The following is a 27,562-nucleotide window of genomic DNA, read 5'->3' as shown; positions in this document are numbered from 1 at the left end:
ATCTGGATTCATTCTCTCAGCTCTTTGGTGAAGGATTCTGGCCTACATCACACTGTGTTGCTGGGATCTCATTGTGGCGCTGCTCAGCGGCTCTCTGAGCATCGGTATGGTGATTGCCAACGACAATATCAGCTTATCTCCTCTCAGATCTTTAGTCGTTTGTGTGACTTGACGGTGTGAAAGCGGAGAGATTCTGCAGACCATGTGGTCATTTTATTCATTATATAATTCTTTGGTCTTTGTTGTCACAAACGACCACATTGTGAAAGGTATGAATTACTGAAATGTGGCTTCCATCGCCTGGCACTGAGAAGAAAATGAGCATTGGTAAAACAGCAGTCTGAAGGCAACCGCTATGATTTATCGCTTCATTCTCCAGCTGTTGGCAATAGCTCGGATACATCAATAACACCTGTTTGACCAGCAAAAAGTGACAAGTTAATTATAGGCAAGAATTTAAGAACTTTCCAGAATGTTTTTTTTTTTTAAATAAATGAACAATTCAGGTCAGCGCGGACAAGAGAAGAAGCAGCATCCGTGATTTTCTTTTCGTCATTAAGTGCACTTCTGAGAGCTTTTTGCTTTCTGCATAATCACGTTGCTCACAGAGAGAGGTCTTTTATTCAGAAACCTTTCTTCTCCTGTTGCTGCTGTTTTACTGGCAATTTGCTGCTTCATCCGAGCCTGTGATTGGTGTTGAGCTGCACAGTGAACATTAAACTGGCCGCTTTGCTTGTTCAGCTACCAAACCAACAAACTGAATCCGTTCTCAAACCCAGACTATAGTAAGCAAGTATTTGTTTGTCCCCTCTGGATGCCTGCAGGGTTTGGTTTTGTCAGGACTGAATCCAGACCACAAGCCTGAACCACGAAACGAGATTAACATACCTGGAATATCTGTCCGATACCTAGTTAGGGGAGCAGGAAGAGATCCAGGATCTGGAAAAGCCGTACTAGCTACCGGCTGGTCATCAACTCGGTAGTTTAACCAGAGTTTTCCTCTTAAAATCAGAGCGCGCTCACATGAACGGGGTGGAGTTTGTAGCCTCTGATCAATGAGGCAATGAGGTAGACATTCTGATCAAACCACATGACTTTGGTCTTGGAGGTGTTCAACTGCAGAGGCAGTTTGAGGAGGTCATGTGACCTAAGGGTCATGAAGGTTTTAGATATTCCCTGCTGCAACACGTCTGACTCATTACTGGCTCATTACGAGGCTGGTCCAGAACTTAACAAGCTGTTAGAGAACCATTTTATTTGATTCAGGTGTGTTGCAGCAGGGAAACTTCTAAAATCTCCCCGACTCTGTTTCCGGATTGGAGATCAGATGGAAAAGCTTTACAGTGTGGTTTCGTGGCGCTGCTGGGCAGAAATGCTGCTGAAAGACGTCACCGCGTCATGACACGAGTCAGAACTACAGACTTCTATTCAATTCAATTCAATTCAACTTTATTTATATAGCGTCAAATCACGGCAATGCCATCTCAAGACGCTTTACAGACAGCTTCTGAGGTGGAAGTTATGAAATGCTTCTTTGTTTTAGAGACAACACAAAGCAGCAGCCTCCAGCGGTAAAAAGTGAAGTGTCAAAAACTGCAGTCCCCCCTTCATCCACTAGGGGCTCCAAAACAGAGCAAATCCACATAGACTCCCATGTTAAAAAGACCAACTTCACAGCAGAAATAAACATGTTTACAGCCCGGTTCAAAAATGCATTTTAGGTTTAATAGGTCAGGTTTACCTTCACGACAACTGTGGGGGGGATTGATTTTTTTTTGACTCGCCTGTATAAAAGTAATTTAATCTCGAAGTTTGGCATATTTAGGGGCGTGTCCTTTTGATTGACAGGTACCCGATCTCCCGCTTCAAGTCAGAAGAACGTAGAACAACCGCGGTTTTTAGCTGCTTAAAAACATGACTTAGCTTTGACTGTTATCTCCAGGTTAGCTCGGTTAGCTCTTAGCTACGGAAAGCTTGGAGTTTGCTCGATGTCAATCATCCACCATGATGCTCACAGCTCACATCTTTCGGGCGAGGCGAAGCGCATGCCTCTGCCAAGACGGTGATGGTAGGAACCGCCCATCGAGCTTCAATTCAACTCTTCAGAAACCTACGGGTGACGTCACGGTGGCTCCGCCCATCTTTTTACATACAGTCTATGGACAACATCCAAATCTATGACACGTCTTCTTGTCAAAACCAGGGTCTCCTTCCAGGTCCTCAGGACCCACTGCCCTGCATGTTTTAAAAGTCTTCCTGCTCCAACACACCTGATTCAGAAGAATGAACTCTCACATCAAGTCGTTTGCAACCCTGTTAATGAGCCATTTGTTTCATTCAGGTGTCCTTACGGGGTTACCTGTAAGACCTGCAGGCAGCGGGTCCTGGGACCGGGATGTAGACACACTGGTCCAAACAGTGCTTGATGGGCATGCCATGTTGGCAGGCAGCTTGACGTGCTGTTGTGAAGTCGTGTACATAAGAAGCACAAACATATCCTCCCCCTGCCAGGTGGTTTAGATGGTTTCCAGTATTTTACTTCTTAATATTAGAACTCAACAGGATTTATTCATGAGTGTGATTTGAGGTGGATGTGAAAGTGGTCTACCGAGAGCAGAAATCTAATTTGAGTGTTGAAGAGGATAATGAATGTTTGGAGGGATACTTATCATCTTTAAAAGGCATTTCTGCCTTTTCTGTTGGTATTTACAGTCCAAGCCGCTTCCCTCCCAGCGAAGGCTTGTGGACTCGTCTGATGCCGCAGCCCTCCGTAGTGACAGATGTGCTGTGAGGCATTTCAATCTGAAGGACCAGCTGATTGATTCTGAAACCTTATTTTTTAAGTATTGATCTTGGAGCCAAGCTGCAGAATGCAAAACCCTCTGCAAGATGGATTTGCTGTCACATGTTACAGTTGAAATCAGGGAATCGATTTCATGTTCCTCCACCACAACCTGTATCAGTAATTTCACTCGTCGGTGCTAAACAGTGAAAACCCTCCGTTAATCAATCATCAGTTCTTTAGTTAATAGTCTGGTTTTACCTGAACAACCGCTGCCTTTATCTGTGAGAGCAGGCGGATCGTCCTCTTTGACAGAGAGAAGAAATCGGCTCGATTTGCTCCACTTTGATTACTGTATTCCCTCCATGTTGAATCTTAAGAAACTCCATTAAATCAGAGGAATTTCCACAAAACAACAAATCTTTTATTTCTCAACCTGTGAAGAACGATGTGAGGAAGAGAACAATTCAAACCTTCTTCATTTAAAACTACTTTGTTGTCATGTTAATCAACTTTTCAGTAACGATCACGTGCACGTACACGCGCACGTTGCATCAAGTCTGAAAAGTTTGGGCCTCATTGTTGGGATCGAGGTTTAATCCAAACTGTTCGCATAGTTTATGCATCACAGCTGAATTATTCATGAATAACTCCTATATTCTGCATATCAGGTGGTTGGGAAGGTCCTGTTGTTCAAGAGAAAAGTAGAAACAGGCAACTTAGATCGGTCAAAAACTTTTCATTTTTGCTTTAAATACGTTTTTCACAACAAACTGAAAATCATAGAGAAAAAATTCAATGAATTGTTCAATTATGATGAAAAATTACAGATTTATTAAAACAAATCTCAAAGCGTGGTGGAAGTGTGGACCCAAATGCATGATGGGAAGCAGGAATGCAGAATCAAGATGTTTTACTCCAAAAATCATCGACAAACTCAAACCGAGAAGACGGAGGATCAGCGAGCGCAGAAACTCCTGAACGTAACAAAAGCACAATAAACCAGCGACTGAAAACATAAACCAACGGCTATAAATGGACGGCAGTAACTAGGAACAGGTGAAATAGGCCAGAAAATCAAACCAGGTGAGTTTATGAACAGGAAACTAGAGATGAGAGAAGTAAACACGCAAAACTACAAAATAAAACAGGAAACCAGGACTAACAAGACACTAGAGATCCAAACCATGACTAAGTCAGGATCTCCTCTCGCTTTTTTATGTCTGCTGGAATGTCTTGTGGCTTAAAAGAGCACACACACACACACACACACGCACTCGCACACACTCGCACACACACACACACACACACACGCACTCGCACACACTCGCACACACACACACACACACAAATTAAAGCTAAAGGGGAAAAAAATTGTGCGATAATTACCCATAGTGCTCCAGTTGCCTAGCAATTAGATATGCCAAGTTTATCTAATTACTGATCCCTTTCTTCCACAAAAAATATGAAAGATGTGATTTGTTTAATTTCAACCGTCTGTATTTCCAACTTGTAAGGACGAAATCATTTTCAGCCTCTTAAATGCAATAAAACCATTAACTGGTCAGTAATGTAATAATATCTACTTTTAATGAGCAAAAATGCACAAAAACTTCCAAAAAAGTGACATATTTCTGAGAAATGCTACATTATTGGCTGCAGTTATCACATTTTAATTTTTCATTATACAGCAGTTAACCAGCCAGGTAACAACTTATTACATTACTGGTTAGAAAGTTTCATTTTAGTCATCTGAATCTACTATCATTTTATTTTAAATAACCATAGTTATCTTATTATTGTTTTTGGCACAACTGATTGTGCTGAGTCGAACTATTTTAATAATGATGATGCAACTTATTTTCTGCCACTTCAAACTGTTTAATTTATTCAACTTTATTCAAATTTAAGTCCAAGTTTAACGGATAGAGTTGTTCAAATTCATTTTACAATAATTTAATCATAATTGTCAACTAATGTAAATTAAGCAAGTCCAGCATGACCGTCCAGTCCTAAAAGAGAGTAATCCTGATATCCTTTCCTTACTTTTCTCCCAACAGTCTGCTTACAAACAACAAAACAAACATCACTGAAAATAACAAACAGCTGACTTTGTGCTCATAAATGAACTTCCATAGAACCAGATGACCACAGATCTGGTCTGACTGGGTGGTTTTTTTACTTCCAAAGCTTACTTCAAGGCTCATTTCTCCTCCGTTACGTAGGAAAATAGGAAGGTCTGTTTAAAACATACACATACACCGCCGCCCTTTTTATGTGACCATGCTTGTTGGTCAGTTGATCCACTAGGGGGCAGCGCTGAGCTCAGAGTTGCTGTAAAATTGTTTGCAACTATCCAAAAAGAGGAGAAGAATAATAAAATGATAAAGGCTGTGTCCGGACTACTTTTCAAGATGCATTGTGGGTAATTTAGATTGTATTACTTTTTCTCTCTGGACATTCAGACACCCCTAGAAAATGGTGTTGGCACTATGTAGGTAACAAGGTGGACGTTCGGACACAGCTAAGCAAAGTTTTTAGTCATTCTCAGCTATTCCTGTCGTCTTCTGGTGTTTTTTATTTTGCAGTTCCTTCTTCCTGTTCCTCCTCTCTGGCTTGTCATATAGCTCAACACCGCCCCCAGACATTTATAGTGGTATTGCTCCGTTTTTGTGCATCGAGCTTAACTCTGTTTTTAAAGCATATTAAGTTTTCTGAGCTTCGACCTTGTTGGTGAAACTGCAGGTTTCCTGTTTCAAACTTTTCCATTTTGTTTGTAGTCGCTCCAAATTTAAGACACAGCTGACAGAGAAGAGCTAAAATCCATGTTAAATTACCGTCTGGAAGGAGTTTTACAACCATTTCTTCTGTTTCTTCTGACTGCTGTCTGACACTGGCTGTGTCCATCTGCCAAGTTCAGCAGATCGATAAGTTCTGCTCTTCTACTGCAAACAAATAGAGATTAAACCTGTTCAGATGATTGTTTTAGAAACACAAATTAGAAGCTTATTGCACGTTTTTTTTAATTCCTTTATGGCTGAGTTTATGCAATTTATTTGAACAACATAAATATGACCAAGAGTGGATTAAATTATTCATTTAAATTCTAATACTGTGGAAAAGAGCATTAAATCTTAACTATATGGCTGCAGCCGACACTTTGGTTCACCACCTGCTAAACTTCAGTAATAATTCAGTAACTAAACTTTTAAAAAATGGAGACAAAAGCAAAACTCCTGAAAGGCAAACATTTTTTGGAAGTATAATCCTATTAATTAAGTACAGTTTATTAAAACGGAAATAACGAAGCAGAGCGGAGAACTCTGGGTGGAGCGCCTTCAAGGCTGAAACGGCATCTAGAAACAAAACATCCAACACTACAGAAAAAAACCCAAAACAAACAAATGGACAGAAAACCGGCTACAGATGCAGAAAAGGTCTGTTGTGTCTGGCATATCACAAAGGACAAGTTTATTTTAATCAATTTTAATAAAAACATTCTCATTTAAAACTGTAAAAACAAACAAAAAAAAAATTAGGTTATTTAAATAAATAATTTAAATAATTTATTTAAACATTTTATTTATTTATCTAATTTGAATGTATATATTTTATAATTGCATTTTTTTATTGATAAAATTTTAATTTTTTGAGTCTCTCCTTTTTTAACCGTAGTCAGATCTAATAACTGATCATTTTATATAAATAATTGTGACTTGAGCTTTTAAATGTTTCCTTGTAGCCTGATATCGGTCCATGAATTGTCTGTCTTTTTGTTTGTGCAGGTTCATGATGAATAAATGTCATTCTGATGATCTTTTTGTGTCATTTGACAAAGTTTGGAACATAGATTTGGTTGAGTTACAGAAAATGAATAAAATTAAACACTTTCAATAAGTGAACGGGCCCCGGCACCGTTCTGAGAAGAATGACCAGAATGTTAAGCTCCCCTGGAACGGAGGACCCCTTACGGGTCTCAGGACCTCATCAGACCTTTACTTTCACTTGAATGACAAACATGAAACAGGTCACGATTTGACAGATGTGTTTTCTTTTATCTTCCCCAGGTTACAAGTGTCCAAGCCTCAAGATCAGACATTGTAAAGTCAGGAAGCCCAAAGTCCACGCTGAAGCATATATGGACAGAAAATGGGAAGGAAATGTCCATCAGTAGGCTCCTATCACAGACTCTGCACAGCAAAGAGAACAGCACGGCCTTGGGCCTTCGCTATGACACTCCTGAGCCCTACTCGGAGCAGGACCTGTGGGATTGGCTGAGAAACACCACAGACCCGCAGGATTCCAGGCCTCGAGCTAAACGGCGGCCCATGGTTAAGACGGGAAAGTTTAAGAAGATGTTTGGCTGGGGAGATTTCCACTCCAACATAAAGACGGTCAAACTCAACCTGCTGATCACTGGGAAAATCGTGGACCACGGAAATGGCACCTTCAGTGTGTACTTCCGCCACAACTCCACGGGTCAGGGCAACGTTTCCGTTAGCTTGGTCCCTCCAACCAAGATAGTGGAGTTTGACATGGCGGCGCAGCAGTCGGTCATCGACGCCAAGGACTCAAAGTCCTTCAACTGCCGCATCGAGTACGAGAAGGTGGAGAAGGGTGCAAAAAACACTCTCTGCAACTTCGATCCCTCCAAGACCTGCTACCAGGAGCAAACCCAGAGTCACGTCTCCTGGCTCTGCTCCAAACCTTTCAAAGTCATCTGCATCTTCATTTCCTTCTACAGCACCGACTACAAACTAGTGCAGAAAGTGTGTCCGGACTACAACTACCATAGTGACACTCCCTACTTCCCCTCTGGCTGATGAAACGTGCAGCATGTACCAGAGGTTCTACCCAACCCTGAGAAATGCATATGTTAGCCATACTGTCCCTGAACCCGTACACATAGCAGTCTGCCACCCTGAACGTCCTCTTCCTTTAATAAGTGTTCCAGTTTCTGTAGAGACCGTAGTTAACTTCGGTTACAAACATGACACGTAGGCAAATGTTCAGCTGGAAAAATGTCACCATAACTAAGATTTATTTGCATTATTTTATCCCTGATAATCCATTTTTAGTTTGCTTGGGCTTATTTTGTTCATGTATTTGTCTCTGTTTAAGGTTGCTGTGTGTTGAGGCGGTTGAGCGGAAGCCGTCGTTCCTCCGGCCGATTGTCTGCCGCGCTGCTCGCGCCTGCAGTTCACAAGAAAAACCTTCATTTTAAAGAGTGAAAATAATGTTTTTATAAGAACCTACCAAGCAGCTGATGATGATGGTGAAGATTTGGTGCTTTTGTGAGGCGGTCTTACCTGCAGGTGGGGGAGGGGGAATGGGGGGGGGGGGGGGGGGGGGGGTACTGGGACCATCAGAAAACGTGACCTGTAACAACCTCAGTCCCGAGGTTTCATGTTTCCTCTCAGTGACAGCAGGTGTTGAGTTGGTTGGATGATGACTGAATGTCGGAGTAATGAATGGGTTGTTTGCTGGGGGAGGGGTCGGGTGGGGGTGGGGGGGGGGCTTTGTTCATTTTCACTTAATATATCAAATGTAATGTACTGAATTCTATATCTTAGTTTAATTTGTATGAATGGTTTGTACTGTACATAGTTTATCCCAATAATGCTGCTTCTGTACAATTCTCCATGAGATGTCGCCCCCCTCCCTCCCCCCCACCCCCCTACTTCCCGACACCTTCTCTTGTTCCTGTAACAAACAAATTGTTGTTGCTGACCTTAGATGTGCATTTTATGAAAACAGCAATCCTGTACAGAAGTTACCAAGCTGAGTAAATATATCTAAATTATTCTCAAAGCTTTCTTCCTGGGTGGGTGGGTGGAGGGGGGGGGGGGGGGGGTGGACTGGAAAGAAGAATTAAAGAGCTGAGTAAATTTTATCACTTGATTGTGGGTGCTTGTGCTTTCTTCAGTGAGTGTTGCTGTAATCACGAGTCAGTAATTATTTGTAGAAAGCTTGTTTGGCATCCCAGATCCTGCCAGCTGTCAGGAGGAACGCCGGCGGAGATCTGTGGCGTGTCAGTGTGTAATAACACACTCATTTCCAACAGGGTAGGCTGCAAAGGACTTCACAGCACAATGAAATGGAAATAATTGTATGTTGTTGTTTTTTTGTTTGCTGCTTTGTTTTTCGTTGCTAAAGTTTAACTTAGTATGGGCTCCTCTGATAACACCCTGGCAGAGCAGATTATATATCCTAAATAAATTTTTTAAAATCCAAACAATCAAAAAGGAGCTTGTTTTTGTCATTGGTTTGAACAACAGTGTTGCTGTAATGAGGGAAAAGGTTCAGGTAAGGCTCCGATGTTGGTTCAGACCTGCAGATATCTCTACGAACGACCAGATCTCGTCGAACTCAAAACTGAAGAAAACGAAACGTTCGCATTTTGTTTTGGGAAGGAAAATGTGACAGGATAAAGTTACGTCATTCTGCATGATGATTCAATCTCTACCTAACTCTGTTAACATAAAATCTTATTAATATTTAGTAAAAATGCTAAATGTCCACTTAATGAAGCCAATCAGTTCAACTAATCACAAATATCTAACCAGCCAATCACACGGCAGCAGATCAACACATGTAGACATGATGAAGACGACTCGCTGAAGTTCACACGAAGTGTGAACGAGGAAGAAACGAGATTTAAGCGACTGTGGCAGGTTGTTGCTCTGAGTATGTACTGGGATTTTCACACATAAACATCTCCAGGGTTTCCAGAGAAGGTCTGAAGAAGAGAAAACATCCAGCAGCAGCAGTTTGTCTGGACCAGAAGGTCTGGTTGATGTCAGAGGTCAGAGGAGACTGGTCAGACTGGTTGGAGATGATGGAAAGACAACAGGAAGTCCAGTAAGCACTGGTTCCAACCAGAACATCATCTCTGAACACACAACACGTCCAGCCTGGAAGCAGATGTTCTCCAGCAGCAGAAGACCACAGCGGGTTCCCTCCTGTCAGTAAGAACAGGAAACTGAGGCTACAATTCACACAGACTCACCAGAACTGGACAATAGAAGATGGAGAAACGTTGCTGGTCTGATGAGTCTCCAGTTCAGCTCCACATTCACATGGTAGGATCAGAATCTGCTGGAAACATCATGACAACATGGATCCATCCTGCCGTCAGGATCACTGCTCCACAGTCACCAGATCTACATCCATCAGAGCAGCTGGGGAATGTGGCGATTCCCATCATGATGTGCAGCAACTGTGTGATGAATCAGGGAAATATGGAGCGAAATCTTGAGAAACAGTAAATATAAAGCCAGTTGGGATGAATAAATAATAAATTATTTAATTTAAAAAGATTCGTGTTGCACCAGTCAGAGGAAACTCGTACTGTTGCATCTCACGACAAAAACGGGATCAATTCCTAAACACTGATGTAAGATCCAGAAAGAAAATCAGTAAAAAAAAGAAACTTAAAAGGACATTTAGGGTGTTTTTATTCAGTTAAGCGTCAACTTGTTGTGTTCCTCTTTGTGGATGAGAATTTACAGGAAACGATCTCTAAGGAATGATTCGTGGAAAAAAGGATCCAACTCTGCAGCAGCAACACGAACCTGATGAACTGGATGCAGACTGTATTAACATGAGAAATAAATTAGCTTTCCATCCGTTTTCCTAACTGCTTGGTCCTGTTAAGGCAGGTCGGGGTGCCAGAATCCAGCAGGTTTTTGTTGTTTCCCTCCACCAACACAGCTGATTCAAATCAAATGGATCCAGCAGCTTCTTGTCAACCTGTTTGAGTGTCGGTCAGGTGTGTGTTGGAGCATGGAGACAACCAAAACCTGCAGGATACCGGCCCTCCAGGACTGCAGTTTGACACCCCTGTGTTAAGGGTTGCGGTGAAGCTGGAGTCCTTTACTGTCCGCTGGTCCACCATGGACAGGTCCCCAGTCCATGGCAGGGCCGAAGGGTAACATACGTTAAGAGTAAAGAAAACACAGATTCCAGCGAAGACACAGCTGTATCTTTGTTCCTCTGACCTCAGCATCTTCAGTGAAAATCCATTTTTTATGTTCCTATTGATGCCAATCTGGAGCCGATTACGAGCTGCGTTTGTCCGGAGTGGATCCGGACTGAATGCTGGAAACACTTTAATGTAGAACTTAGGAGCCAGATGTCAGCAGCTATCAGCATTTTCTTTGGTTTTTAACTGGTGTAAAATAAAGACTCATTTCTGTTTACTTCATATTTTTTCAAACATTTAGTTGTTTGATTTGTTGTCTATGTCCATGTTGTTTGTTTACATTTGTTCCCTGAGCAAATTAAAAACTCATAACAACCAGCGGACTGTAAATGCATCACATGAGAGCACAGGGTCTGATGTTCAGCACGACATCTATTTACATCTACTATCTGAATCCAGCCTGAACCTGCATGGAAATACAGAAGACGCTCCACATTTCCACCCTGCAGCTTGTAAAACAGCTTTCACAGTTCTGCAGACTTTGGCCCAATATCTAAACCTCCCAAAGCCTTAAATGTGCTTTAATGAAACCATTTTCTCTGCATAATCAACTGTTAGTTATCTTGAAACCCTCCTTTGTCACAGTTTAGAAATGATTTTCATGAACAAACTCAATCCCTCCAAATGGCACAAGACAGGAGCATGGACAGGTCCAGATTCAGAGGTCCATCTGCTTTTATCCTTTAAAACATGAAAAAGATCATAATATGGGGCCTTATTTGGCCCTTAAACTGTTGAAGAGGGTGTTTAGCAAAGTTTTTACTGTAAATTGGTGCAAAATGTCTCAGAAACTGTATGAATCAAACATGTCATGTTGGGCTTGAAAGGAATAAGGACAAAAGTGATCTTTATGACAGTAATGGACACGTTTTGGACAGAGAAGACATGTGTGAAGGACATGTTAAATGAGACGCACCATCTCTGAACAGAGGTGGTGGTCTCAGCTACCCACCTGCATCTATTAGTAGTTTTGACCCCTTCTGGGGGTTAAAAGCCGTTTACACACTGGAGCCATGCAAGCAGGACGGCTTTGGTCAGGTAAACCCAACTCACAGGTGATACTAAACGACTGCAACCGATTGGTTGGTGAGTCAGTGACAACATGCGTGAAGCACTGACTGGTTAGAACTGAAGGAGACTTATGGATGAGGAGTGGAACTGCTCCAAGAAGACAGAAGTCCAGTGTCTTTATTTAAACTGCTGTGATTACCGTGACGTGGGTGACTGAGAGTCTGCACCAGCTAGCTGCTTAAAGCCCGAATAAGAGCTTCATCTGTGTAATGACAAATCCTTCCCTGTGTTACAGGAATGTGTGGTGAACCAGCAGCACGTGTGTAAACACATGTCCTCCAGAGCAATAAGAACACATAAGCTCTTGGCCTGATCATAATTACTTTTTGGAGCATCCTCTGATCTAACACCATGTGTGATCAAGCAGATCCTCATAATCGAGTTCTGCCAGAAAGTTGGACACAGGAAGGAGGCGAGGATCCCAGTCCCTGGGAGACAAGGAGACTGGAATCTGAGACTGATAGCGTCTGTTCTGGGACACAGTGGCACCTGCCATCAAATTCTCCATCTATGCAGTTAGAATCAGCAGTCGGCTTTAAATAAATTGGGGCCTCTGGGGGAGGAAAATCCGCTGCTTTTCTCTGGCTTACAACTTATCAGTGATTAAAAATAATGCCAGGTTTGTGTGTTCATTGCAGGTCTGTGGGGTGCTTTCATAGATGTCCTCATTAAAGATGTGCTTGTTTTTAACAAGCCAATGGGGACTGTGAGTACAATCAGAAATAGAAAATGCAACGGCTCTTGTTAAATGGGAGCATAATGAACACGGAGAATCAGCTAAGAGCTGACAGGATGTTTTCATTTGATTTGTTGACTGATGAAAACCTCAACTGACACTGATTATGTCAGATTCATGGTTACAGAGGGAAGAACTGAGGCTTTTAGAACACAAGTGGAGGAGACTAACCAGTTTGCCAAAGACTGTACGGGTAAATGCTCAAATAATCCGAGGCTCTATGTTGCAAAATGAATTGTTCCCTCTTTGGGGGTATTGGCACCAGGATCATCTGGGGTCTCAGTTCGATAGGGCGGGAATTTCTAAAAAATTTCACACCTTCCTTTGGTCTGGTTTAGTTTGAGTTGGCCCAAAACACAACATCCCAGTTACAGCTACTGCTCACTAGGGGGCGATACTGACCCAAACAACTACTGACCAATAATGAAAGAGGAGGAGAAGAAGAAAACCGAGCTCCTTGACTGGCCTTCATAGACAGAAGAAATCTTTCTACTTTGATGACTCCTTTATTGCAAGTAAACAGTAAACAACGGAGCAACACAATGATGTCCACATGTTAAAGTGGAGACGGGATTGCAGCTGTTAACTATGTTTACTGTTTACTATGCTTACTGTTTACTACGAAACCACATTAGATTCACAGTAAACAGAAATATACAGAAAATCTGCATTACACTGTCACAGGCCTTATCTTTGTTGAAGAGAAACATTAAATAAAATAAAATATATCCCTACAATGACAATGACCATAGGCGGAAATGTTCCTTTGCCCGGACGTGAGTCAACGCCCTCTGGAGCCAGGCCTAGGGGTGAGGCGCAAGAGCAAGCATCTGGTGGCCGGGCTTTTGCCTGTGGGGCCCGGTTGGGCTCAGCCCGAAAGGGTGCAATGGGCCCCACCTCCCGTGGGCTCACCATCTGCGGGGGGAGCCGTAGGGGTCAGGTGCAATGTGAGCTGGGCGGCAGCAAGAGGCGGGGACCCTGGGGATCCGCTGGCAGTCCGATCCTCGGCTGCAGAAACTGGCTCTAGGGATGTGGAATGTCACCTCTCTGGTGGGGAAGGAGCCTGTGCGCGAAGTTTAGCGGTTCTGGCTAGATTTAGTCAGACTCACCTCGACGCATGGCTTGGGCTCTTGAACCAGTTCCTTAACCCTTATATGTAAACATCTACAAGGGACATTATTAAGTCCCTGCTGGAGATTGGTGTCATAAACCTCACTGTGGGGGTCCTACACCAAGAACTGTGATGATGATGTTCCCAGACGGAGGACGGGGGAAAAGGTGTATAAGGGTTTAATTCTAAGTTGATTTTTGGTTCATCTTGTTCACTTGGTTTGCTGGCTTGTGTGAACTCCTTGCAGGAAGTAAAACTTTTTACCATCTCACTGATCTGAGTTTCTGTCATTCATTGGGAAAAATTTTCTTTTATTTCCTTTCCTTTTTTGTTTCAAACTTTTGCCTCTTTTCCATCAGTATCAGCTTGTCTCAACTTAACTCGCCTGAACTCGTCTCAGCTTGGTCCGATTTCTTTTCCATTACAGTTTAGTACCAGGTCTAAAATGGTCGGGTTTGTGTAACAAGCTCTATAACAACACAGGGCCAAGAGGCAATCTGCTACCTGGTCTGCAGCTCGCCGGTCGCTGACCATAAATCGTATCCATCTGTTGGAACCACTTCCAGTCTCGCCTGTTTGATCCCCTCCGACCATCGTGGTCCTTGACCTGCCGATAGTCACTTTGGAGCTTTGTCAACTTCTCTAGACACTGCTGGAAACTCCTTTGCTAGCCGTAGTCATTGAGTCAAAAAGCTCTTTATATATTTTTTCATTTTGTGTCGCTCCATCTGGTTCCCTCTGAATCCTTTCCTCAGCAACCAAGCAAAGAAACGTCTCCACCTCGGTGTTGGACCACGGAACAGACTTTTGTTGCACCATTGCTTGTCACGTAACGTAAACAACTTGCAAGTTGGACTCACTCTTCCACAGTGATGTCCCTCCCTGACCTCTGATTGGCCGCGCCCCTGACCAATAGCGGCATGCAGTCTGGCGACGTCACACACAACCCGACTCAGCTGACTTAGCACCTGGGCTGAGGAGTTACAAAAAAAGTACCGGTTAACAGGTACAAAAGCCGAGTGGAAACCCCGACAAACCGAGTCGAGGAGAGTTAAGTTGAGACAAGCTGATACTGATGGAAAAGGACCGTTTGTCTTCTACAGACTTGGACTGTAAATAATGATACAATTTTCTTTCAAAATATCTGTTGTGCTATTTTGTGCAGCATTATCTTCAATAATGTTTATTAATAATATTTATTCAATATAAACATTTAACAATCCTGTTGACAAGCTTAGCGCCCGCAGAATGTTATTGCCTTGTAAATAAACAAGTAGATGGTACACAATGGTACACAAACCACACAGGTACCTGATCTGATGCTGGAAGCCCAGTACACCAGTTATCCTGCAGATACAAACACTACAGCTAGATTTCACTAAAATCTGCACTGAAGGTGGTTTTTTACAAAAACAAGTTTCCTGAGACGGAATTTGCACGAGGACAACATGCATAGTCACAGAGAAATCGTTTTTTCTTACTGTGCTTGGATTTTATCTTAACCACCAGTTGTATTTGTAGATGAAGGATGTTGAGCTCCTGGTTACTAACACCACTGATCAACCGTCAGACTTCCCACACACACACACATTCACATTGAACTCAGTGATGCCGCAGCATCCTGGAGTGGCAAGTGGTCGCTGTCACTTCCCGCTTCAGGATGACGGTGCTGTCGTCACAATCATCACCATCTACTTAGAGCCAGCTCACTCCCCCACAGCAGTCACCGGTCTGTCGTCAAACTCCGATCCCTGAAGCCATTCTGAGCAATCCAGCCTTCTGTAGCGCGAGTCTTTCTTTAAAAAACCGTGACACATCGCTCCTGTTCCGTAGCTACCAGTCCCACTGCTGCTGATCTTTGACTTCAGTACCATGGCTGCAGGTCATTCCACTCTGGTCTTGCCACTGCTGGTCATTCAACTCCCACTCCCACCAATATTTCCCCATGTCAGAACATGCCCCAACAACGTCTGCAGGCTGGAAATGCAATGTTTCGTGTCTTCTTGGAATAACGTTCCATCTCCAAAGATTTCTTCACTTGACTGGATGACATCCAGCATTTCACTAAGGATGTGCCCTCCATGGGTTCTGGTGGTTTCTATGGTGGCCGTGGTTTACTTGGAGGTGGTTACCATAGTTTCAACATCTTAATTTGGCTTCTATTTTGTGTTGTCCACTCCCATACCAGCAGGTACCGTGTCATCATCTCTGTTTGTTGGGGGACACATGAAGGGTGTTGGTGGTCAACTCTAGGCATTCTGACAATACCACTGGGATCAATATCTTTAGTACAGACAAATCCAGTTTCCTATGATCACACAGTTCATTCAGGCTCACATTGATCTCATCCTAACGCCAGTTTCTTCTCACTACAGCTTACAATTACGGTGCTATTTGTCCCTCACCAGCAGCTGTAGTTTCAAGATGGCAGACTCTTATGTCGCTTCCCTACAATTGTTTATACCAGGGGATCTCCAACTCTGGTCCTTAAGGGCTATCATCATGACTTGAGTCCAATGAGAAGGTTCTTCAACACTTGTTATCTTCTGTACCTGCCTGTTAATGAGCCATTGATTTTGGTCAGATGTGTCACCGCGGGGAAACACTAAAACCTGCGGGATGGTAGCAGCTCATGAGGACTGCAGTTGAGACCCCTGGTGAATACTGTCTATACAAACCTAAAATGTTTTACTTTTGAGAATGTGTAAGATTGCAAGTGGAGGTCATAATATATCAGAGATAACACATAGAAATACAGAACATTGATTTTGGCCTTTGAATAAAAGAAAATGTTACTTAATGCCCTTAAAAAAAGATTTTTAATCAAGAAATTTTGTCTGATTAAATAAAAGTTAGATAAAATCAACTCATTATTTGGAAACAGAATTTTTTTTCCTTTTTAATAGAAACTTCTAATGTTTTATAACATTTCCTGGTCAAAGTATCTCTGCATGATTCCTTAAACAGTGGTTCTAATAAAACCCACAGCTTAAAGTGCTAATCATTTCTTTGTCACTAATAGCGAAGTTTTGTCAGTTGTTTTTGCCGCCGTGACCCACAGCAGTCTGTGCCTGCTAATAAATCAACTCATTAGAAATGCAACTTTATGTGTATATGTTTATATATTTATATGTTTATATCTTCTCATGATGATGATTCATTAAACTCAGGCCTGACAGACAAAGATGAGCAGAATCTCTGTAAGAAGGAAAACTACCAGGTATAGACTTACACAGAATGGTTGGGTCACTTTGGATGACAACATTAAGTTGCAAATTATTCAAAAATTATATTACTAAAATTAAAAAAACAACATATTTATATTATATATATATATATATATATATATATATATATATATATATATATATATATATATATATATATATATATATATATATATATGAAACATTTCCTCCATCGCTGCAGAGTGAGAAAGGAGTTGATTTAGGATCGTGACTGGACCGTAAAAATCTGCAGAAAGTGAAGCAGCTTCTTGACTTATGATTTTACATATTTCTTTATCACTGTAATAAAGTAGAAGTATAAAACATGTTGATAAAGAAAAACTTTCTAATTTTCTTTATCTGCTAAATACATTTTTTAAATCAAAATGAGCTTTTTAAAATGAAACAAACATCAGCGAGCTGCTTTTCTCCACAACCTTTCTTATAAGATATAAAACTCCTGTATATAAAATTAAACTTTAAACATGTCTTCAAACAAACACCATATTAATACTTTCATATTACCAAATTCTTCAGTTTCTTCTTTTATGATTTCTTTAGTTATGTTGGATATGGAAAATACGGGATATTTAACCAACATCCCTCTTCATTACAGCACTGAGCTGGAAAACATCCACAGAAGAAAAACTTCCACACAAATTTAAATAAAATAAAATCTATCAGAAGTGTGTGATGTAGCGAGATGGACACCTGCATCTAATAAGACCGTTATTCACTCTCATTCTCCTGTTTTTATTTGCGTATGATAGAAAAATTAGTTCTTGTCCATCAAATCCTGCACAGCTGTCACAACCAATGAAGGACTCCATTTGTTTCTAGACTTTCCCTCCGAGTGAATTTACCCTAACAGCAAGACACAGCGTAAGGTAGCCCAAAAATCAATAAAGATTGGACACAGTCCAGTTCCTGCCTCAATTCTCCTTTTAGTCAGAAAGGCAGTCTGGGAGAACAAACCTATCAAGTTCAGGAGAACTACTTTCACCTCAAAATCTCAATGTCTCAGTCGCACATATCATACCTTTCCTCATTCTGAAACTTTTTTTTATTTACGGCAAAAATGATACAGAAAAGAGAAAATGTTTAAGATGTTTACACATGCAGGTGATGCAGGTTGTGTGTGAATGCGTGACAGTAAAATAGTTTCGATAGTTAATAACTCAGTAAATACTTCACTGACTCAGAGAAAATCTGGGGAGAACCAATGAGTGACGGCTGCTTTGATAAAGTATAATCTGATTCATTTCATTACTGACTGCTGATGCTTGTGATGAGGTGCAACATATCAGTTCCTCTTGTCTCATTAAATATCAATAAACTCCTTCATTTAGACACATTTTCTATTGTAGTCTGTAACAAACTCCTGATGTGTTCGGCCATCTTCTTCTTAGTGTTATGGTGTGTTTTTCTCCTTTCTTTCTGTAACACTGTTTACTGTACATGAGCTGAGGTGATAACCATGTATTTTAATTTAGGCCAATTTCAGAAGATCTAGTTTCGCTCAGAGAGGATATAAGTGACAAGGACGACAGTTTGGGAAAGCAGAGCAAGAAAATGCTTTAATGGCAGAAAGCCAGTCTTAAAGAAAAAAATAAATACCAAATGAAATGGTCACTTTGACTGATCCTTATCCAACAGTGATCAGCTTGAAAAGCAAAACAATAGCTTCGGTCATTGACAACAACAAAAAAAAATTAAATTTCCAGGAAAAGAGCCCAATATTACTGTGAATAATGAAAGTGAAATAAAATAAATAGAAATAAAAGTGAATTAAATTGGGCCCTTGATAATAATTCCACAAAGCACAATGAAGTCCAAAAGAAACACCATCAATTGTCCATGTTATTCTGTGTCCTTAGTTCGTCCGTGCGTTACAGTCCTTTAATGTCCAAATGTGAGATTGTTTATGTAACTGTTCATCTACCCAGGTAGTGTGATTTTTGTGTTCTTATCTGTGTGGTGATATAACTGCCTTCTGCAGATGCACAATGAAACGGTTGCCGACGTCACACCCTCCACGCATGTGAGTCGATATCCTGCTTCACGTTCCTCTGGTCCAGGCTCTGGCTCGCCATCACAACACCAAAACAAAAACCAACCTGCATAGAGCAGCAGTTTTTTTCCATTACAAATCTATTTATCTTTAAATCAACTGTACAGTTTTCATTCTTCTTTTAAATCTAAATATATGAACATGAACTGTTCACAATAACAATCACATACAGCTATCAAATGAATTCTAACAGCCAACACACATAAATGGTGTATACCAACTGTTTCCAAAGATTACATCTTCTCCAACCACATAGTGCACAAGTTAGCTTAGTTACATCAAATCATGTCTTAAAATGATTAACCAAATTACTGCCTCTCAATAACTTCATTGCACACTCTTTTGTACCTCCGGTTGGTTTTAAACATAGTCTTAGCGACAAAGTAACATACAACACAATAATACAACCACAAAAGAAATGAGTGAGTAATTAGCCATAGTCGGCAGCAGCTAGCATAATATGCTAATTGCTAACAGTTATTACTCACCGGAGTTTGGTTTCCTCACAATAAAACGTCACAGAGATGTCTGGTAAACACAAAAAAAACTCCTTGCAGGTGTGGATACCTTCCAAAGCAAACTCAGAAGAAAAATATAGCTTTGACCACTCTTTATCTAGCTATTAACACGAACAAGTTCTCTTTTCTTTCCGGTTGAAACGTGTCTGTTCTCATTGCATCACGTGCAGAAAAAAAAAATATGCAGAGGAAGAGAACACACAGGGAAATTGAAGTGCAGTCTGCTAAATGGACTTGTACTTCTATAGCACTTTTCTAGTCATACAGACCACTCAAAGCGCTTTACACAACTTGTCACATTCACCCATTCACACACCCACTCACTCACTCACTCACTCACTCATACCCCAATAGGCACATCAGGGGGCAGTTTGGGGTTCAGTGTCTTGCCCGAGGACACTTTGGCATTTCAGGGGAAGCTTGGAATCGATCCCCCGACTTACCAGTTGAAGGACAACTGCTCTTCCTCCTGAGCTACAGCTGCCCTGCTGGTGAAAATAAGAATTACAACAGTTACAACAAGGTCAGTCTAAAAACTGAACAGTGAAAATTCAGAGAATTTGGGGACTTATGATGTGTACAACTAATGGGTGTTACATTTCCATCTTCAGTTTTTTCCTTTACTTCACACTCACCTTCCACTTCATCAGGTCCAATTTATACTACCAGGTTGGACCATTTTTTAAAAAATTCATTCATTCATTTTCTGAAACCGCTTCAGCTGATTAAGGGTCGTGGGGAAGCTAGAGCCTATCCCAGCAGCCGTGAGAGACAGGGTACACCATGGAAAGCTCGTCCGTCCATTGCAAGGACTTCTTTTTTGGGACGGCATTCATTCCTAATGTCATGGAATCAACAAGGTGTTGGAAAAATCAATATTGACGAGAATCATCACACACTTTATGCACATCACGATGAGAATCTCCCGTTCCACCTCATCACCACGAGAATCTCCCGTTCCGCCTCATCACCACGAGAATCTCCCGTTCCGCCTCATCACCACGAGAATCTCCCGTTCCGCCTCATCACCATGAGAATCTCCCGTTCCGCCTCATCACCACGAGAATCTCCCGTTCCGCCTCATCACCACGAGAATCTCCCGTTCCGCCTCATCACCACGAGAATCTCCCGTTCCGCCTCATCACCACGAGAATCTCCCGTTCCGCCTCATCACCACGAGAATCTCCCGTTCCGCCTCATCACCACGAGAATCTCCCGTTCCGCCTCATCACCACGAGAATCTCCCGTTCCGCCTCATCACCACGAGAATCTCCCGTTCCACCTCATCACCACGAGAATCTCCCGTTCCACCTCATCACCACGAGAATCTCCCGTTCCACCTCATCACCATGAGAATCTCCCGTTCCACCTCATCATGATGAGAATCTCCCGTTCCACCACGTCCCAAAGCTGCTCTGCTGGATGTAGGTCTGGTGACTGTGGAGGCCGTTGGAGGACAGTGAACTCATCGTCATGGTGGAGATGATGTGAGCTTTGTGACATGGTGCATCATCCTGCTGGAAGTTTCCATCAGAAGATGCTACACTGTGCTCAGAAAGGGATGGACATGGTCAGCAGCAGGACTCAGGCAGGCTGTGGAGGTTAAACCAGGTCATGTTGGTACTAAGGGGACCAAAGTGGGACCAGAAAACCTCCCCCCACCATTCCACCAGCAGCAGCCTGAAGCGTTGATCCTGACGGCAGGATGGATCCATGTTGTCATGATGTTTCCAGCAGATTCTGATCCTACCATGTGAATGTGGAGCTGAACTGGAGACTCATCAGACCAGCAACGTTTCTCCATCTTCTATTGTCCAGTTCTGGTGAATCTGTGTGAATTGTAGCCTCAGTTTCCTGTTCTTACTGACAGGAGGGAACCCGCTGTGGTCTTCTGCTGCTGGAGACCATCTGCTTCCAGGCTGGACGTGTTGTGTGTTCAGACATGATGTTCTGCAGATCTACAATGAAACCAGTTCTTACTGGACTTCCTGTTGTCTTTCCATCATCTCCAACCAGTCTGACCAGTCACCTCTGACATCAACTAGACCTTCTGGTCCAGACAAACTGCTGCTGCTGGATGTTTTCTCTTCTTCAGACCTTCTCTGGAAACACTGGAGACCATCTGCTTCCAGGCTGGACGGGTTGTGTGTTCAGACATGATGTTCTGGTTGGAACCAGTGCTTACTGGACTTCCTGTTGTCTTTCTATCATTTTATTTTAATTTATTTGATTTTAATAATGGCTCAGTTGTTTAGTCTTTAATATTCCTCTCTGCATTAATCATTGTGTATAAATTTAGCCTCTAAATCTCTTGGATCATATTATTACGGCAACCCAGGTCTCATAGCTGCTTCAGGTGGAATGGAGACGAGGTTTACATCGCTGAGTCAGTTACCATGGTAGCAGACAGGATATGACTTACCTCTCCTTCTGGAATGGAAAAGTCAGTTTCCATCAACTCAAGCTTAACTTGCTCAGAGTTTCAACACAGTCTGCTTTCTGCAGGAGTTGGAGTTAAAAAATACCACGGGGAGTGTGTCCTCTCCCTGACCACATGAAACTGGACCAACATGGACACATGCAGTTTTCTTCAACAGGGTTGGGAGGTGGTCTCGTAAGAGATTTCTGCTATTCAAAGCAGGAGTCAAGCAGGTGAAGTCAGCGAAGAACAGATAAAACAATTGCATCTGCTTTGCTGAACTTAAGGTCGAGTCTCGGTGAGAAATTGATTTGGTTGGTGATCGTGTTGATGTGTTTTGTCTTACAGAAACATGGCGGTAGCAAGAGGATCACGTTGGTCCTGCTCTCCCCAGCTCACTCATCTGAAGCCCCTGTCGTATTTTTCCACCTGTTTGCACTCGGCACTCATCTTGTTGATACTTAAAGCAACTCTACAAAACTTTCTGATGTTAAAACTGATGTTAAGACTTGTTTTGATGGCAAACTAACTTCACTTATGACTACCACTTATGAATACACGAATGTATTCACATTTTACTACTTATTTTTCCAGCCCAGAGCATCTTGTTACAGCAGCCTTCATTCTGCATCACACACCAGCAACTGGACATCAACACATTGGCTGTTTTATACGATCATCATGACTGATTCATCAAAAACACACATTATTGGAACAAGACATCTGAGGCAACATCAGGCTGACTTTTACAAGCTGCAGAGATCTCAGAGAAGAGGCGAGATGAAGATGGACTTTGGGTTAGCCAAAATATGCCAAAGTTCAGTAGTGTGGCTTTAAACTCAAAGAAAACAAGTCGATGAAAACTGGACACTAGAGGACTGGCAGAAGGTTCTTTACCTACAGTATAACTTGTGCTTTGCACGGCTGAATGAGTGTTTAGCATGCAAGTCCACAAGCTGCTATGCTAACTTTCAACATTATAAATTAACCTGTTGAGACCTGGAAAAACAAAACTTTGTGTGCCATAAGACACATTTTAAGTCTGTTATCTTTGATGTTTCGTACTTGAACGTTTGCTTGTCTTTCCTTCTGACAAAAATCAACCTGCTTCATGATGCTCAGTGAGAATATTAGGAACAGCGAATGCAGATCAATAAGTTCAGTCAGCAGTGATGGTTATGTGAAAGTGAAAACTGGTTTAGACCTTACCCACATGTCAGGTCTTTGTTCATGTGGAGCCTGAAGTCACAGAGGAAACTTCTGGATCATTTTGCTTTGAATTCTCCATTTCCTGGACGGCGAGTTGCGTGAGGAATTAATTTTCTTTATGCCTGAAGTACGACAGGAACATGCAGTCAACAAGTTTCACATATTCCCACCAGTTTTAGACATGTGTCACACACTCAATAACAAAAGTTAAACATGCACTGTCTAGTTTTACAGTTAAACATGAGATTTGGGTTCCATTATGTTCACTTTAAAACAATCCAAAGCATCTCTTTCCTTCCTCTCTCAGTGTTCTGGTGTCAGCATTGAGAATTCACCGGAAGAATCGCTGTAATTTAACTCATGCAAGTCTCTTCCTGTTTCATACAATCAGATTTTGGTCTTCTACCTTCAAGTTGCAGCGACAGCAGGCGAAGCCGCCTGAACAGGAAGAATGTGCTACAGCGGCGATATCAGTCAATCAAATCCACTGACTAAGAGGTATGGAAACATTTGTATTGATACATTATACTTGTATATAATTTTTACTGGGTAGTTGTAACAGGGAAAGTGGAGTTAAAAGTTTGAGCTGATCAGGATTACTGTACTTGTATTAAGTTGTGGGAAAGTCATACATTCATCTACAACACTTACATTTCCCTCTGGGATGAATGAATGATTCTTTACATTTTTATATCCTGCAGGCAAAATTTAGATCAAAATTCTAGGAAATTCTCAATTTTTCTCACTGGCTCCAGGATTTGTGAAGACATAAATAATGATCCTCAAAGTTCCAGTAGATTGCTCAAAGTGCAGGGCTCATGTGGTACAGTGGTACGTTCCTCCAGCAAAGCTCCACACAGCATCCCTTACATCAGTGATCATCACTGTTAATTCAACAAGAGCCGCACATCAAGAGAGCCGCCACCCCCAAAAAACATTCCCAAACTACGTATCCTGCTACGTTGCCAAATCAGTAACATTCAGCATTTTAGCAAGGAATGGTTATCCTACATATTACACGGAGTAATGGCGTCTTATGCAACAGTATATGGTGAAAGTACAATAATGCCTCCAGAATGTGGACGTTTCTGTTTCAATATATATACAGAGCTACCGACGGAGCAGCTCTTTGGTGGAGTTCGATGCTGAAATCAGCCAAACCTGGCAACTCTGACAGGGTCAGTTAGGGCCGTTAGGACAGCAAAGTTTCTGCAAGCAGCCTGCAGCTCCTGTTTGTGGAGAGAACTGCAGCGTTGAGGATCATTATGACTTGTTTAGATGCATTTTCAGAAAGCCAGTGGCTGTTTCACGAGCCGCAAGGCAAGAGTCAGTGATCCACATGCGATGAGGAACACTGCTTTACATCATCAAAACACACCCCGAAAGACATTTCACTGAATATTTCAGGTAAGTAACATCTCTAGCTAGTGGATACGCTGAGTTTGGACATATAATTTGTGCAAACAAGCGTGAAATGTATTTTTGTCCATATTAAATTTACTTATATGTTTTATTAAAGGGCCAAAAATGACTTCAAATGGAAAATAAGCCCTTTTTCTGCCCTTTACTTCTTGAATCAGGTTTAAAAATGAGTCATTTTCATGTACTTTTGCAAACTTTCACCTTCTGTCCTCTGTAACTGCTAATTTCCATCAGACTTAAATCACTGAGTGTAAAATCACAGAGATCCTTGGATTTCCCAAAGGACTTGACGGCTTTCAGGCTCTGAAGGCCTCTGAGTTGGTGTTTGATAGTTTTATTGAACTTTTTATAGTACTATTAAAAACAATTTAATTAATACTGATTGTGCATGGAAGAACAGCGCCTCAGGGCTTCTGAAAATGAAAGACGTAGCCAGCATTTCAGTCTTTGACAGCTAATTACCTGCCAGAGTACACACCCTTCTTTGCCATCTACCTCCAGGCCCTTGTCTCTGTGACCCCTTGTCTGTCTCCTTGTCTTCATCCACCTTTTATACCCGACACTGACATGAACAGTTCACTGATAAACTCAGCACCAACGGAGGATTTTAACCACAAACTAGAGATTAATATGAATTTACAGATAAACTAGGCTGTACGTACAGTACTTCCTACACATGTTGACCTCTCCTCAGCACTTCTGTTGGTTTATACAAAGGGCAACGTGGGGATCAAGCTCTTGCCCAAGTCAGGGTATGAAGTCTGGGGGATCCATGTGTTGCTATGTCAAGACCTCGTCCCAACAGAGCTACCGCTCAGCTGAAAATATCAGGGATGCTAACCTGACTGCAGGAAAATGGGTACAGAGCCTTTCAGCTCTGCAGCACTCGCCAACATCATGCGTGTCCATTACATGTGGTCATCATGTGTCCATTACATGTGGTCATCACAAGGCCATCACGTGTCCATCACATGTGGTCATCACGTGTCCATCATGTGTCCATTACATGTCCATCACATGTGGTCATCACATGTCCATTACATGTGGTCATCACCTGTCCATCACGTGTCCATTACATGTGGTCATCATGTGTCCATTACATGTGGTCATCACAAGGCCATCACGTGTCCATCATGTGTCCATTACATGTGGTCATCACGTGTCCATTACATGTGGTCATCACATGTCCATTACATGTGGTCATCACGAGACCATCACGTGTCCATCACATGTGGTCATCACGTGTCCATCATGTGTCCATTACATGTCCATCACATGTGGTCATCACATGTCCATTACATGTGGTCATCACGAGACCATCACGTGTCCATCACATGTGGTCATCACGTGTCCATCATGTGTCCATTACATGTCCATCACATGTGGTCATCACATGTCCATTACATGTGGTCATCATGTGTCCATTACATGTGGTCATCACAAGGCCATCACGTGTCCATCATGTGTCCATTACATGTCCATCACATGTGGTCATCACATGTCCATTACATGTGGTCATCACGTGTCCATCACATGTGTCCATTACATGTCCATCACATGTGGTCATCACATGTCCATTACATGTGGTCATCATGAGACCATCATGTGTCCATTACATGTGGTCATCACCTGTCCATTACATGTGGTCATCACGAGACCATCATGTGTCCATTACATGTGTTCATCACGTGTCCATCACATGTCCATTACATGTGGTCATCACCTGTCCATCACGTGTCCATTACATGTGGTTATCACGAGACCATCACGTGTCCATCACATGTGGTCATCACGTGTCCATCATGTGTCCATTACATGTCCATCACATGTGGTCATCACATGTCCATTACATGTGGTCATCATGTGTCCATTACATGTGGTCATCACAAGGCCATCACGTGTCCATCATGTGTCCATTACATGTCCATCACATGTGGTCATCACATGTCCATTACATGTGGTCATCACGTGTCCATTACATGTGGTCATCACATGTCCATTACATGTGGTCATCACGAGACCATCACGTGTCCATCACATGTGGTCATCACGTGTCCATCATGTGTCCATTACATGTCCATCACATGTGGTCATCACATGTCCATCACATGTGGTCATCACATGTCCATTACATGTGGTCATCACCTGTCCATCACGTGTCCATTACATGTGGTCATCACGTGTCCATCACATGTGTCCATTACATGTCCATCACATGTGGTCATCACATGTCCATTACATGTGGTCATCATGAGACCATCATGTGTCCATTACATGTGGTCATCATGAGACCATCATGTGTCCATTACATGTGGTCATCACGAGACCATCATGTGTCTATTACATGTGGTCATCACGTGTCCATCACATGTGTCCATTACATGTCCATCACATGTGGTCATCACATGTCCATTACATGTGGTCATCATGAGACCATCATGTGTCCATCACATGTGGTCATCACATGTCCATTACATGTGGTCATCACCTGTCCATCACATGTCCATTACATGTGGTCATCACGTGTCCATTACATGTGGTCATCACGTGTCCATTACATGTGGTCATCACCTGTCCATTACATGTGGTCATCACCTGTCCATCACATGTGGTCATCACCTGTCCATCACATGTGGTCATCATAAGAGACCCCTGTTTTCACTCTTCCAAGTGTCAGACTTTTATTTGTTGTATCTTCTGACTGGGTTTTAGATGCCATTTGTTTAATACCTGTGTTTCTGTTGTGCATTTTTAGTATCTTCTGTTTTAGTTTCATGTATTTATTAGTTTTCATTGTGTATTTCTTGCATTTGAATCTGCAGGTCTGTACAGCTCATGTTGACTTCATCATCTGTTCAGCACATAAAAAGATAAGAAATGCTGCTTCCATTGGTCCAATCCAAGATGAAATACCAGTAACACAATGGCAGCATCAGGAGCCGCCGGCCCAGGCGTGCCAGAGATACTGTACGATTAAAGACACGTTCTTGGTGGACATTGAGAGATTAACTG

General features: G+C 42.1%; 1 protein-coding gene across 1 annotated transcript in view; it reads left to right on the top strand.

Annotated features, from left to right (window-relative positions):
* Positions 1–7,605, top strand: part of nxph1 (neurexophilin 1) — a gene marked incomplete at both ends in the record, with an annotated part of 40,244 nt that extends 32,639 nt beyond the window's left edge. The window contains one exon of the mRNA XM_079258788.1: positions 6,825–7,605. Coding sequence (XP_079114914.1) covers positions 6,825–7,605 — 781 coding nt within the window. The remainder of the gene's footprint in view (positions 1–6,824) is intronic.
* Between the last annotated feature and the right edge of the window lie 19,957 nt (positions 7,606–27,562).

Source organism: Telmatherina bonti, assembly GCF_933228915.1.
Source record: "Telmatherina bonti genome assembly, chromosome: 19".
Taxonomy (NCBI): Eukaryota; Metazoa; Chordata; class Actinopteri; order Atheriniformes; family Telmatherinidae; genus Telmatherina; species Telmatherina bonti.
This window is presented reverse-complemented; position numbering and strand designations above follow the sequence as displayed.